Source organism: Acomys minous (genome assembly GCF_964271855.1).
Source record: "Acomys minous genome assembly, chromosome: 6".
In the NCBI taxonomy this organism is placed as follows: domain Eukaryota; kingdom Metazoa; phylum Chordata; class Mammalia; order Rodentia; family Muridae; genus Acomys; species Acomys minous.
Window position 1 is genome coordinate 82,405,197 of NC_140487.1, and position 15,725 is coordinate 82,420,921.

Consider the following 15,725-nt stretch of genomic DNA (forward strand, 5'->3'; position numbering starts at 1 on the left):
GCATCCTGCCCAATCAGATCTGTCATCCGTCCATACGTGTGACCTAGAAGAGGAGGGTGAAGTAAGGAGGGTGAATGGTGAGGACAGTAAGGAAGGCTTCAGACACAGTCTTTTGAACTGAGTGATAAGGGAAAGATTTTTTAATAGTGTATAAGCCAGAGCAGGTTGATTAACTAGGCCACTCAAGTTCGTGAGCATATTCCTGAAGAGTCTGTGCCCTCAGTGCCACCAATGCAGCCCGGTCGCGTGGGACACATGCCTTCCCATAACTCAGGTTCACACAGCCACACACTAGAACTGGCTGTGGATTCGGTAGCCCAGGTAAAACATTCGCTGCTGCCTGTGGCAAGAGAGAAGGACGAGCCAGTTTATAAATCACATGCCACTTGACCTGGAAATTTCTTCACTCTTTGTAAAGGCTTCATTCAGGAGGATGTACATGGCTTTGGGCTTTATTCAAAATTTTGTTTCTATTTTCATTTCTCATTATTTTAAATTTCATAGTGCAGATTCATATTGGCACGTCAAAAATATTTCCCTATAGAAAGAAAACCACATCAAACAAACATGGAAATTAGTAATCTATAATTACAAGATGTTAAATTTTCATTAGTAAGTATGGAGAATATTAGGGAAAGGCAAACTCCTTACATTGGCCTCTTCAGCACCTCTTACTGACAAAGCTTTACCTGACTCTGTAGGCAAAGAAAAAAAATGCTTTTAATTCTAAGTCTCCCCAAGTAAGTAGTAGAGAATGGGTTAGAAATGAAAGTTTTTAAATTAAGATTATGCTGAAATTGATACTTTGATCCTGTATTCCATTTGAAAATACAAAGAACCCATTCCTGAAACAACTTTGGAAAAAACAAAATGGGGGTGTGTGGAGTGATAGCTTATCAGCTAAGAGCATTTGTTGCTCTTGCAGAGAACTCAAATTCTGTTCCGAGTGCTCACATGGTGACTCACAGCCACTCATAACCCCAGCAGTAGTGGACCTAATGCCCTCTTCTGCCCTCAGAGGGCACCAGGCTTTTACATAGTACATAGCCATACATGCAAGTAAAGCACTCATATACATAAAATAAATAGACAAATACATACATACATACATACATACATACATACATACATACATACATAAAATCTAAAACTATTTTTAAAGAACAAAGTTGGAAGACAAATACAATGTGATTTCAAAACTATCATAAAGCTATACTAAACAATAGAATGTGCTTCATAAAAGCTAAAATATCCCAATGGAACAAGATAATGAATCCAAAAATTGACCCAAATCTAGATTAAACAACTATAAACACAACTTCCAAGGTAATTCAATAGAGAAAAAAAATAGACCTTTCTCAACAAATGGAAGAGAGGGGTGTGGGAAGAAAAAGAAAGAAGAAAAAAATAAGGACATAAAGGAAAAACAGAAACCAACTGTGTGCATTTTACACATACAAGAACTCAAAAAAATGTATTATAAAGACAAAGTAACCGTTGAAAATGAGAAGAAAGTGCAGGAGACATTCTTTTTGTCTTGGGTCTAGCAAAACCTTCTGAGATAGAACATTGAAAGAATTCCTGAATTCTTTCACACTTAAAAAGGAAGTATGAGTTAAAACCTTCTTGCTCTTCCAAATGCTCTTGGGGCTGGGGGGAAAGGAAATCAAATCCCAGACCTGGGAAAAGACTGCAAAGCAGATGCCTGACCAATGAGATCTACCTGGAATATTTGAAAGAAAATAGCATGGAACTCAACAAGAGAACACAAAAATGACTTAACGATTTGGCTCCACTGAGACTAGTGACACATCGGCACATGAGAAGGATCTGAGAGGCCAGCAAGATGGCTCAGCAGGAAAAACACCTTCACCAAACCTGAGCATGCCCAGAAAACCATGCAGTGAAAGGACAAAACCAACTCCTGCAAGTTGCCTCTGACCTCCGTGTATGTTCCATAGCGTGAGCACTCGAGGATTCGAACACACACATGCACACACATATGTAATTAGTAACTGATTAAGTTTTTAAAGAGACTTTAAGGTTCTTAGACATTCTTTAAAGTCAAATTCCAATGAGATCTCACTAGTCATCAGGTAGTTGGAGTGAAGACAGATTTTACACAATTCTGGTGAATACATGGAAATGCTGAGCTCAGCATTTGGGATAAAAGAAGAAAAGAAAGAAAAAGGGAAGGAAGGAGGGAAAGAAAGAAGAAACAGACAGAAAAAGGGGGCAGGGCAAAGAAAGAAACAAAGACAGCTGGGCCGGTTCATTAAAAATTAAAGGTCCTGGGATGGGCTAACAATTGAGACATAAAGTGAATAAATTAATAAAATATATTTTTAAAAAATTAAAGGTCCTCTGTAGGACCATCAGGGTTCTTTAGCTATGAGATAAGACTTCTGATCATGCTATGTTGATTTATTATTGTACAAATCATATCCTAAAATATTCAGTAAACTTGTACAGAGCCAGCAAAAAAAAAAGTTAAAGGTATTCCCAACACATGCCCCAGTGATCTCTCCTAGTTAGCAAGAAAAGCTAAAAGAGCCACGCCCACACAAAGGCCACTGTGTACCTTGACCAAATCTTTGTTAACAGATGAAAACTGGAATGAACTCTAATCTTCTTCCATGGGTGAATTGATTTGTTCATTTAAAATCTGATATATCCAAGAAAAAAATGAACTACTAATAAAAAAAAAAGAACTACAAAAACAAATCTGAAGATAGTTCCTCTAAGAAGCTAAGAAGATCGTTCCTCTGAGCCCAACCTCAAGAACAGTCTGCTAGATTGCAGAGTGCAGAGTAAGACAGAGTGATAAAAGCACATAGCAGGCACCTAGTATCTGGAAGTATAGAGCTGGACCAGACAGATTACAGAAAGGCAGGAAGAAATGTTGGGGGCCAATGGAAACAGGGGGCTTGGTTGTGTATTGATTTCGTATCAATGACTATACCTTATCATCTCCAGGAAGCCTTTTAAAATGATCATTCTTCCTTCCAGACTATCCTCTTACCGTGTTTACATTTCTAAGTCTAATTTTAATTGTGACAAAACAGGCAAATGAATGGACCGAAGAACTAATTAAGTCGGATTAAGGACTTTACCTTGGAGTAAAAGTACATATGACGATCATGTGCAATTCATTATCTCCAGATACACAAAACACACAACGCTAAATGATTGGGCTTGTGAGGCCAGCCAGTAGTTCTGTGCTGGTCTTCCACAAACCCAAAACATATTCAACTAAATAGCCAGCCTCTTTGGGACCAGCGAGATGGCATAACTGGTAAAGGCCGTTGCCCGTTTCTAGAACCCACATGGTGGAAGGGGAAGCCACTCCACCAGGTTGTCCTCTGACTGCCACGGATGCGTGCGCATGCACCCACACGCAATAAAAATGCCGTAAGGCCATTTGTTTTCTCTTTGCTTGTGACATTGTTGTAAAGGAGTATATGTTACTCCCCAAGACAAGCTAGCCAAATCTTCTAAAGATAAGCTCACACTTCAAGTTCTTGAAGCTGCCACCCATTTTAGAAGCAAATTTTCTATTTTCTGACAACTAGGACTTTTTTTTATTTTTTATTTTTTAATCCGTTCTCGAGTTCTCAGGTAAGCCAGAAATGACTTGGTGGCTAGGAACATACTTGTAGCTGTTTGTGTTTAACTCTGCGGGTGTGTTAGGTTGTCACTCAGGCCTTTCCTTTTGCACCACTGCTCTGCAGCCCAGCACACTCACCCTGTCTCTGCTCTGTGTTCGCTGTTCCAGGTGCATTGTTAAGATTACAGGAGAAATGGTGTTGTCCTTTCCTGCTGGCATCACCAGACACTTTGCCAACAACCCATCCCCAGCTGCTCTGACTTTTCGGGTGGTAAATTCCAGCAGGTTAGAGCACGTCCTGCCGAACCCCCAACTTCTCTGCTGGTAAATATGATTCTGTATACAGTCTTAAAGAGATGCTTGGCCTGGCCCCGTGTGTCTCAATAAGCAATGCTCCCTTGCGCAAAAAGCACTATGGCTGATTGACCTCAGTACAGATATGCACATAAGATCCGACACCCAGACATGCGGGTGTGTACAGGCAGTCAAGTTTGCTGTATGATGCTGTGTGAATGTGTAGTTGCGTATGCCTTTTGGTTTTAATTTAAAATTGCCTATCTACTGGTTTGTCCACTCACCACCCTGTCCCCATGAGACAGCACAATCCAGAGGGCATGGGGCCTGGCTGGTCACTGAACAGGCTGCTGAGCACCAGCTGCCACTAAGGTCCTCTAGAGGGCCAAGTCTGCACTCTGGGGTCCCCCACTACTGAGATTACCACCATTAAACCCCAAGGCCATCTTGTTTGCCAAGCAAGTTTTTTTTTAATTTAGATCAGCAGTTCTCACCACAGTAACAAAGTTGCAGTTATGAAGTAGCAATGAAAATAAATTTATGGTTGAGGTCACCACAGCATGAGGAACTGCATTAAAGGGTCACGGTGTTAAGAATGCTGAGAACCACTGATTAGATGTTCTTGGATGAAAGCATGACTTCTGGCAAAGGAGCTCAGATGGTAATGTTAGCTGCATCCTTCTCAGTTAGGCAAAGCCTTCACTTTTTTTTTTTGCATTTTAAGGTAAGGACTCACTGTGTACCCGAGGCTGGCCTCAAACTTGCGATCCTCTTGCAATGCTAGGATTGTAAGCGTGTATCACCGAGTCTCTTAACTAGTTTCTGAAAACTACTAGTGTTAAATCAGTCCAAAGAAAAATCATTTCACTCTCCCATAATTACATTGACTGATAAGTTTAGGTAAAAGAAAGATAATATAGGGAGAGGTATTAAGTATGGGTGAGGAAACAGTTCCCGCTTCACAGCACCTGGTTGTGTGCTTTCGTGTGGAGACTGTCAAAGGCAGATGCAGAAACCAGAGCCTATCTGCTAAGATGCGTCTTATGCAAGTGATGGTAGCAATGAGATGTCGCTCAGTCTTTGATTTTCTTTCCATCTTACTAGTGATAATACACAAAATGATGCCAATACCAAGGAATTCTGGGTAAACATGCCAAATTTGATGACTCACCTAAAGAAAGTCTCTGAACAAAAACCCCAGGCTACATATTACAATGTGGACATGCTCAAATATCAGGTGAGTCTATCATATGGTTGGGGTTACCTTGTTTTACATTACAAACTTATTCTCTAAAGTGCCTAATATTGCATAAAAGTAACATTTCTTTTACTATTATTGAAATGCTGTGTTATTAAAAAAAAAACTAAAGCCTTAAAGAGCCATATAGGAACTAGTGAGAATATTAATCATAATCCTAAATGCAAAGTGAGGTGTTTTATTTATTGTAGAAACATGCCCCCCAAAATGAAGTTGAAAACACACATATACACTTAATTAAGATTATAACTGTTGGGGCTGGAGAGATAGCTCAGAGGTTAAAAGCACTGGCTGTTCATCCAAAGGTCCTGAGTTCAATTCCCAGCAACCACATGGTGCCTCACAACCATCTATCCCGCAACCTGGTGCCCTCTTCTGACATGCAGGTGAAACACTGTGTACATAATAAATAAATAAATAAATAAATAAATAAATAAATAAATAAATAAATCTTTAAAATATTATAAATGTTGGGACTAGAAAAGTAGGTCAGCAGTTAAGAGCTATTGAAAGCACTTAACTGCTCTTGTAGAGAACATGGCTTCGGTTTCCAAGCCCCACATAGTGCCTCACAATTTCACAGTGGCCCGTACCCGAGTTTCAGGGGATCCAAGGCCATCTTCTGGCCTCTGTTGGTCCCTGCATGCATGTGGCGTGCATAAGCTCACACAGGTGCACACTCACATACACACACAAATAAATAAATATATTTAAAATAGATTATAGATATGGATAAGTTAGATCAGCACAATCATGATTAGAGCAAAAATATTCTAATGCCTTTAATTGTATGTAATTAAGTATAAGTAACCTGGATTTTTTTTTCTAGTATGGTAGCCTCATGAAATAGTTCTGATGAATTTTTTAAAAAGATTTATTATTTATTATTATATAATAGTGCTCTGGTTGCATGTACACTTGCAGGCCAGAAGAGGGCATCAGATCACGTTACAGATGGTTGTGAGCCACCATGTGGGTGCTAGGAATTGAACTCAGGACCTTTGGAAGAGCCGACTGTGCTCTTAACCTCTGAGCCATCTCTCCAGCCCCAGTTCTGATGAAAGTTATGCTAAGAAATAATGCAATGATGAGGGAGCCCATGAGGTTTAACCCCTAGCCAAAGAGTTATTAGCAATCAATCGGTGCTAAGGGAGTGAGAGGGTGAATTCTGTACTGCACACTAGCAGTTCAAACTGCTATCACTGCCTTAAGGCAATATTTGGTTATTCAAACCTGACTTTTTCTTGTTCTAGCTCCCTCACCATTGGCTCTAACTAGACTGCATAGACCTTGGTTCTTCCAAGCAGAGGACCTGGGTTCAGGTCATTATGCTGACAAATCTCAAAGGAAGGATGACAGTGTCCAGGATTAAGGACTTCATTGGTTTGTCACAAAGAGTAAACATGGCATAAATAGTAACAGTTAACATGTACCAAGAAGCCACTTCCTTGCTGAGTGCTAGATATTGCGCTGTTTCTCCTCAGGCCATCCTGACAACCTGTGAATTATAGTGTTTGTCGTAATTCCCATTTGATAAATAAGAAAATAACTGAGGCTGGGTGGGTTCAGTGGCTTGTCCAGGATCAATCAGCTTGATGTTAAATGGAAAGATCAGAACTCACACCCAAGACTATCCAATCTCATGGCTGCAGCTTCTAACCGCTATGCTGTCCCACCTCCCCAAGTACAGAAAATGCACTGTGGACTACAATGTGCTGAAGGGATTCCCACAGCTGACCTTGTGTATTTAATTGTAACAGTTACCTCAGAACACAGCACTCCCATCTGGCACCTGGACCAGCTTTTCCCCAGGAATGCACTTATGAAGGCACAAACACTGTCATGATTGGATTTGTAAGCCCAGTCGAGTGGGAGCCAATCACAGCCTCTGGCTTGGTTTTAGATTAATACTTGAGACTTTCACCTTCTCTCTCCTGTCATTCGGCAAGGTGTCTGCCCAGGGCATTCAGTCCACACCTCTGAACTTGGCGGTGAACTGGCGATGCGAACCTGCGAGCACTGACCTACGCATAGATTATAAGTACAACACGGATGCCATGACCACCGCAGTGGCCCTTAACAACGTGCAGTTCCTGGTCCCCATAGACGGAGGAGTGACCAAGCTCCAGGCTGTACTTCCTCCAGCAGTCTGGTAAAAAGTTCCCTCCCCCTCCTCCCTGAAAGAGCGCCTTGTGTGTAAGAGAGAGGGGCGGGGGGGGGGGGGGACGCATGGGATGGAAATGGAAAACCACTGCAGATCTGCTAAGCAAGAAAGGCTTTCTTTAACCTGGAGCACCCAATGCTTAACTCTGGGCAGGAGCCCCAAGCAGGTGGCTTTTTACCTGGATCTCAGCTGAAAGGGAGTGCTTTCCCAGCGCGTCGCAGAATGCGCCATGCAGCCCACGCAGAGCCTGGGAGAGGAAAGGAGTTAGCCCACCAGGGGAATCAAGTTGGTTTTAGCTCCTGACAGTTGATTCCAGGATCAGAAAACACCTACTGGCCTAACTCTTTCTCAACACTCACAAACTGGAGCCCAGGCTGGACCCTGTCTTTCCTTCCATCCCAGCAACTGGCTAGAGAAACAACAGAAAGGTTCATCAACAACCCCTCCAGCTCCCCCCCCACTCCTTCCACCCCCCACTCCCTCACCCCCTCCACCCCACCCCACTCCCAACCTACTAGAACTGAACCTCCCTCGAAGCTAGGGCCTGAGGGCGAGTCTGGGGAATGCAGTGTTCCACTGAGCCTCCAAACTGCAGAAAGGCCTGCTGGTGGGATCAGACAGGACTACGCAATGCCGAGTGCCAGAATCATCTGTAATGTAGGGAAGGGTGCGTTAGTTTTTCTGAAAATACCGGCAGGATATAGAATGTTCCTTTAAAACTAATGTGAGAGCTAGAGAGATGGCTCAGCAGTTAAAAGCACTGGCTGCTGCTAAGGGTTGGGAGCACTGACTGCTCTTCCAGAGGACCCGGGTTTAATTCCCAGCACCCACATGGCAGCTCACAACTGTCTGTAACTCCAAAATCTGACACCCGTAGACATACAATGCACATAAAATAAAAATAAATAAATTAAAAAAAAAAAAAAAAAGAGCACTGGCTGCTCTTCCAGAGGTCCTGAGTTCAAGTCCCAGCAGCCACATTATGGCTCACAACCATCTATAATGGGATCTGATGCCCTCTTCTGTCACGTAAGTGTACATGCAAATAGAGCATTCATATACATAAATTTTAAAAATCTTTTTTAAAAAATAAAATAAAGTTAATATTAGCTAGCCAGCAGTTGCAATGGAAATTACCTATACCACACAGTTAACAGATACCTCCCATCCGTCTTCTGAGTTGCTGTGTTTTAAGCACTGTATTACCCTATTGACTGTTTATCTCACATTGCTGCAGCTGGTCAGAATAAGGAAAAGGAAGAACATTTATGCGTGTAGGTGTACAAATACAGTTAGGCAGAGCTAAACATGTGAGACCCGTTGCGTTTTAATTAGCATTACCTGGAAAGGTGGCACCTATTGAACAAATCCTTTGCATGTGAAGAAGCTCTCTGATTTATTTTTAGGAATGCCGAACAACAAAGAATATTGTGGAAGATCCCTGATATCTCCCAGAAGTCAGAAAATGGAGGTAATGTAATCACAGGCTGAAGTCTGAGACTTACAGGTGTTGGCCAACTATGAACCCAAATCCACGTAGCCCTAGACAAAAAAAAGGAATGGTTCATTGGGCTTCGTTTAGTTATTAGCATCTCTAAAGGCAAGTGGCTCTTAGTGGACCTTCCTCCTTCCTCCCACCAAGCCCTCCCGTCCCATGGGCTGTCCTTCAGGAGGCATGAGTCCTCCCTGTGCCACAGTCCATGTAGATGTCTTTTCTTCTCTCATGTTAGTCACAGGTTGAAAATGATGTAGCTGTCCTTGCGGCATGCTGCAAACTACAGAGCACCATTCTGCTGACATATTTTGGCCAGCTGCTCAAGAATGTTCACTCACCATCATGTTATAAGTGAAGAATACACTGTTTCCTAGGCGGCCCAGCTTTGCACAGTTCATGTCAAGCGTGATTTCTAAGTTACATGCAGGATGCTGCCGACTGCCGACTTGCAATAATGTTCTTCTTTTAAAGGTGTAGGTTCTTTACTGGCGAGATTTCAATTATCCGAAGGCCCAAGCAAACCTTCCCCATTGGTTGTGCAGTTCACGAGCGAAGGGAGCACCCTATCTGGCTGTGACATTGAGCTCGTTGGAGCAGGGTACCGGTTTTCACTCATCAAGAAGAGATTTGCTGCAGGTAAATGGGTAGCTTTAGTTTCGTTGGCAGAGGTGGTGTCGCTGGTCCCCCTTGAGCCCAAACTGGGTGTAGTTTCTCATCATATTCTGCCTCCTCGCTCTATCCCCACATCCCATTGGAAAGCAAACCGGTATTTGAATGAAGTACAAATGAGCTGGCAATTCAAGCGGGGACAACTCTGTCTGCTTCAGCTGGGTCTATTTCCTATGTTGGACTGGGCTGTCGTCCCCAGCTCCCCACCTGGATGATCTGTATGTTGAAGTCAGTCGGATAAGCCCTGCTGCTGTGATGCCAAACAAGTCTGACACACTTGGGTTCGACTTGAAAACGTCTTTTTGAAACAGGAGAAAGAGCATAAAAAATGTGTGACGTGCCTCAGGCATGGGAGCATTAGATTCCTGGGAAGGTTTTCTCTCACGAACTGAACTTCTCAAAATTTAGAATTGTCAGGCTAAGATAAGCCCTGGGAAGATCTGCTTTTTTACTTTAAAAAGCAACCATTAAAGTATCTTTGGCCAGGTGGGCCCAGCAGGTTAAAGACATTTGCCACATGAGCCTGGAAACCTGGATTAGGTCCTAAGACTCCACTTAAAGGTGGAAGGAGAAAACCAACTTAGAACAGTTGTCCTCTGATCTCCACACATGTGCTCTCTCTCTCTCTCTCTCTCTCTCTCTCTCACACACACACACACACACAGTGTATAAACATACAATACTTTCTTTTTTAAAAGATTTATTTATTTATTATGTATATAGTGCTCTGCCTCCATGACAGAAGAGGGCATTAGATCACATTATAGATGGTTGTGAGCCACCATGTGGGTGCTGGGAATTGAACTCAGGACCTTTGGAAGAGCAGTCAGTGCTCTTTACCTCTGAGCCATCTCTCCAACCCCATACAATAATTACTTTAAAAGCGAGACTATGTGTAGTTTTGAGCTGGTCGGGGTGGATCAGTGAATAAAGGTGCTTGCCACCAAGCCTGGTAACCCCGAGTTTGACTCCTTGCAACATGATGGAAGAAGAGAACCAGCTCCCACAAGTTGTGTTTAGATCACACACAACTATAGGTAGATGATAGATAGATAGATAGATAGATAGATAGATAGATAGATAGATAGATAGATAGACAGACAGACAGACAGATAGGTAGATAGATACGGATAGTAGTTTGCCCAGGAACTGGGGGTAGCACAAACAATAGAGCTTTTATGGAGGGCCGGGCATCCCTGATGATAAGGTGACTGCTCTTGTGAGTGGCTCGCTGGGGTAAACCAAGAGCCTTACACATGTGAAGCAAACTCCCCCTCCTTTTTCCTTCTCTGAGTCCTGGTTTTTAATGCCTGCTGCTCTGATGTAATTATTAATTGTATCCCTTTCACTCTCAAATGAACTAAGCCCTAAATAAATATGAACCGCTTCTCATATTCAGGTATGGTACAAATCCCTGGCCCACCTGGGCAGGATCCAGAATGTTCTGCAAACCGTTGGTCTACAGGAGTAGAAATGGGGACTAGGGATGTGGGGAACTAAGAGACCTGAAAACTTCACCACTTCCTAGGAGCGTGGCACCCCAAGCGTGCAGTGTTTGGCTCCAAGCGGTAGGGCAGGAGCAGCAGAGGCTCCATCGAGCCTGTAGATAACATATTGATCTGTGGGTTTTGTTTTGCAGGAAAATACTTGGCAGATAACTAACAAAATGACCTGCGAGGATTCGGAAGATCCGTGTCCTGGAGAACTGTCACGTGAGAGACATGGTTTAATCAGGTTCGATGAGAACAAACCGACGTCCGTCCTTGGGGTCCGCCAGCTGGAAGGTCCTGGCTTTCAGCAGAGACTCCCCCACAGGCAGTTCTATGACGATCAGTCCTACAGTATTTACTTCTAGGTGTAATATTGTTAATGGTTTTAAAATGTAATTATTGTATTTGTAAACTGTACCTTCATTCCGGTAAGGCAGTTAGACACTTGAGTTTTAGCATTTTTCATTCCTGAAACAGATGTAATTTAAACTGTGGTATGTACATTTAAAAGTAGTCCTGTTGAATGGCAACAATGCTTACAGAGATGCAGTGCATTTTGTCAATATATAAAATTTAAATATAATGTTGATAGCTACCATAAAGGGGGTGCACACATCAGGAACCTTCAATGGAACCAGAAACAAACCAACCAACAACCCTGACTTTTCTTCACTCCTTATTATGTTTTCTTGTAGTGCTAAAGAAAACTTCTAGCTTCAGGTTAGTGGGTTAAATTCAGAAACTATTTCAAAAAAAAAACAAAAACAAAATTCTAAAGTTACAGCATATTCAAAGAGAAGCATTAATTGCCACTTTTTAAAAAGCTTTTTTTTCAAACTGCAAATTTCATAAAAATGCAAACTGTGTAAACAGGGCCTCTTATTTTTATAACTTGTGTAAAAAGGGAAAAATCAATTCATATTTAAAGTTGAAGTATATTAAATTATATCCAGGAGTGATGAGGACGCTGAAGTCTTACCTGACCCTAGTCCCCTTCTTTGCAGTTTAACAAACGTGGAGATTGCTGAGTCATCAGATAAAGCCAACATGTTTTGGGTTTTTTTTAAAGTTTCAAGACTTTCTGTGGCTGAACTGGTTAAAACTTTTTCACGATTGCTCAGAACAGAGGGGCCTCCCTTCAGTAGCCAGGGGTACCTCATTTCTTCTTTACTCACAAGAATCAAAACGCAAAGAACAAAGAACCATAGAGGGGGTAAAATTAGTTCCCTCTTCAATCCAAAGGGAGAATTTTAAACTTATCACTTATGTCTTTGGGGAAGGAAGAAATAAGCTTCATAAATGAAATTCTATTCACTTTGTTGTCCTGTGAGTATTTTTCGATGATTTTTAAGATTCATTGTATACCACTGTGAATCTTCGCTGTTGTTGGGGAATTGAAAGCAGGGGTCAGGGCAGTGGCCCTGAAGTTCAGTAAATGGCACAGTTCTGGGGAAGGCAGGGGGTTGGGGGGGGGGGGTTGTCTGCCCCACAGCAGGGGAGTCAGAGCAGTGTGTGTAAGATCTAAAGATTACGTCTTCTGGTAAGCCATGGATTGTTTTAGACAGACAGCAGGTCCTGTCCCAGGTCATTTGATTAGATCAGTGTAACTGAGGTGGGTGCTCACTGCTCACCGTGCCCAGCGCCCACTGTCCACTGCCTACCGCCCACCACCCACCGCTCTCTGCTCACTGCTGAATTTCATTTTGTGTCCACTCAAATGGAGACTTCAGCTCCTTTCAACTTTAGAATCAAATTAATTTTTTATACACAGATTTTCTCTGTGTAACAGCCCTGGCTGTTCTGGAACTCTCTTTGTAGACTAGGCTGGTCTCGAACTCACAGAGATCCACCTGCCTCTGCCTCTGCCTCCCAAGTGCTGGGATTAAAGGTGTGCACCACTACATCTGACTCAAATTAAAATTTTTTAAAGTCTTACTTCAAGAGTGAGATTGTGATTAACAGTCATTTCTAGCGAGCTTGGTAGATTAATCTGTTTTCTTCAATCAATGCTTGCTACCAAAAGAAGGTCCAAGACCATCTGTTTTACCTGGGAACAATTCATCTATTTAAAATAGGCCCATGCCTAGTTCCCCAAAGCAGCCCAGCTTTGAAGGTTTTTTGAACAAACTAATTTGTTCACAAAAAGTTTGGTTTTGAAACCAAAATAGAGAAATGAAATGTAAATTCAAAATCTAATGGAACATAAGGAAATGAAAAAACTTAAGCCAATGGAGAGTAAGAAGCAGAAAAATAAAATTTATCTAGAATGTGATTATATGATGTTTTTAAGTAATCAATTCATGGAAAACTATTAAATATTAACACAAAGCATATTAAAATATGTAAATATTACTGTTTCTCATGTCTTTCTCTTTATCTTATTTTATATAGTTTTAGAATGAATTGGTCATTAAATACAGTGTTTCTTTCCAAAGAATAATTTTGTTAACATTGTAAAAAAATAGTATTAAAGATAGAGACTTGAGTAGTCTCTAACATCAGCCAGAGTTTCCAGGAACCAAATTCGAAACTGAGATCTTGTGATTCCTTGATTGACTTTTGTGAAATGGAACGACAGTTGGTGATTTCAAGATTAAGACTTAAATAGTCATTGCTTCAGTGGGGAGGGAACAGGTGGTTCCTTCCAGTTCAGAAAATAGATCAAGTAACAACATGTGCTCATGTCAGGGATGGAGATGTGTTGTTTGGTTTTAACCATGTAGGCTTTCATCTCTTGTTGAAGGTATACCTGCAGCACTGTGGAGTAAGAACTCGTGCTCTGAGACATGGTCCTAGACAAGGCAGGCAAGGTTTCAGTTATCAGTGTCTATCTGGTCAGGTTCCTTTTCATCCAAGCAGAATGGGTTAGCTCATAGCCCGACGGTTTGCAGCACAGTCAGCGAAATTAAGACAAAGCTCTGGTTAGCCAGAGAGCTGATTCTTTGTTGTTTTTTGTGTTTTGTTTTTCGAGACAGAGTTTCTCTGTGTAGCCTTGGCTGTCCAGGACTCTGTAGACCACGCTGGTCTCGAACTCACAGCAATCTGCCAGCCTCTGCCTCCCGAGTGCTGGGATTAAAGGTGTACGCCACCATGCCCGGCAAGCTGATTCTTAAGCACTCCAATTTTTAAAGCTGATAGAAAGTATAAATGTTGTATTTTGGAGAGTATGTTTTCCTCTTCAAATAAATCCCACATTTTTATGAAATTTCAAAAATAAATTCTTGTTTAAATTAGTCTGAATTTTATCATAATTGGAACTTGCAATTACTAATTTAAAATTCTGTGAGATACATCCACGGCTAAAATGGCAATTCCTGCATGATATTTGGGGTGCAGTTTACCTCTAAAGGAAGACTGTCCGGTGCAAATGGTTTTGGGTGGCTAGAAAGTCAAAGGGCAAATGTTTGTGCTTTTTTACTGTCTTGCATATTTCTTCTCGATCTCCGTCTGCAGAGTATCAGAGCCATAATCACACACTTTCCACCCTTAATTCTTCTGCAGGAAGCTGATCTACCTTAGCTCCGCCACTAATGCCCCCTGTGCAAACTTGGATGAATGAGTCCTACCCTCTTCTCGCCTTTAGGGTGAGAGTGCAGCCATACGTAGTTCTCAAGTTTTCCTTAATGGGACTTTTATTTTTCTAATAACATTGTGCCTAGAATCCTGTCAAGCAGAGTGTTGCCAAGCAATGAAGGGGCTTCTTTGAGCCCTGAAGACTTACAGCCCTACTTAACCAAGATAAACCACCTTTCAAGGCTAGAAGAAGGTGTATAGTGACCGGGATTCACTGCCACGAACACAAATAGCTGTGTGGCGAATGCTCCCCAGATGCCAGTCACTGTAGGTATCACTTCACCCCACCTCCATTAAAAAGGGGAAAAAGCTCCAAAGTGATCAAAATGCTTTTCGGTCTTTGTTTTGCCAATGATGGTATTGAGGCTTAAACCAATTAATTCCCTCCCCCCCAAAGTGACACCCCAGCTGGTAATGACCCCAGTTATTCTGAGAATAGACTGAGTACCTTGCTGCTTCATTTGGTTCATCTTGAGAAAACAATCGAGTTGAAGGTCGAGACAAAAGGCACTGTGAAAAGTTCACGTTGAAAGGCTTAAAGATGAGCCTGGTAAGATGTCATTCTAAAAGAAGTGATGTGTCTTAAAAGAATGAAATGTGGGGCCTCTTGTTTCCAGACAGTAGCAGAGCAATGATTTACACTGAGTCCCCGTTATATTCTCAGAACCCAGGCAAACTGCAGTGGGTACCAGCAACCCTTTATGAATCTCTAGAGATGGAACTTGGTGGTATGCGCATTGCTAAGCACCCAAAAGCTGAGCATCATGGCACTGATGGATTATCTAGGGTCCTTTTGCTGCTCACATTACAGTGGACTGAAGCATTAATTTCTAAGGTGAATGTCCTTTTTCTAATGTTTTATACCAACCCAGTCTAATTAATATAGCTCCTTCCTTATAAGGAATACTCAGATGGCTAGCTTGGAAACTGACCTTGTTTTGTAAACTCTTGGCTTTATAAACATAGATTAGCCTCACTCCAAAAAGAATTTTACCAATTTTTGCTTTGTTTTGTCTTTTCTCAAGGCAATTACAGCTTGTCAATAAAGGCTGAATGATAGTAAAATGTGCAAATATCCGCTAGAGAGACCAGAGAGAGAGGCAGAGGGGGTGTGTGTGTGTGTGTGTGTGTGTGTGTGTGTGTGTGTGTGTGTGTGTGTGTGTGTGTGTGTTAGA

The 15,725-nt window shown here is 41.9% G+C and overlaps 1 protein-coding gene and 1 long non-coding RNA gene across 12 annotated transcripts in view; one reads left to right on the top strand and one right to left on the bottom strand.

The window, feature by feature from the left end:
* SGIP1 (SH3GL interacting endocytic adaptor 1) overlaps window positions 1-14,614 on the top strand; it is a 186,488-nt gene extending 171,874 nt beyond the window's left edge. For all 11 annotated transcript variants that reach the window (XM_084786181.1, XM_084786184.1, XM_084786185.1 and 8 more), the window contains 6 exons: window positions 3,776-3,931; window positions 5,006-5,138; window positions 7,109-7,311; window positions 8,730-8,794; window positions 9,290-9,454; window positions 11,127-14,614. In XM_084786181.1, the coding sequence (XP_084642307.1) occupies window positions 3,776-3,931; window positions 5,006-5,138; window positions 7,109-7,311; window positions 8,730-8,794; window positions 9,290-9,454; window positions 11,127-11,149 (745 nt within the window). In that variant the 3' untranslated portion in view covers window positions 11,150-14,614. The remainder of the gene's footprint in view (window positions 1-3,775; window positions 3,932-5,005; window positions 5,139-7,108; window positions 7,312-8,729; window positions 8,795-9,289; window positions 9,455-11,126) is intronic.
* On the bottom strand, window positions 7,400-9,284 carry LOC311600004. The gene is made up of 3 exons (XR_014780113.1): window positions 9,157-9,284; window positions 8,665-8,865; window positions 7,400-7,973 (listed from the first exon to the last, which is right to left on the bottom strand). It is a non-coding gene; the product is annotated as an uncharacterized lncRNA (long non-coding RNA).
* Window positions 14,615-15,725: the final 1,111 nt, after the last annotated feature.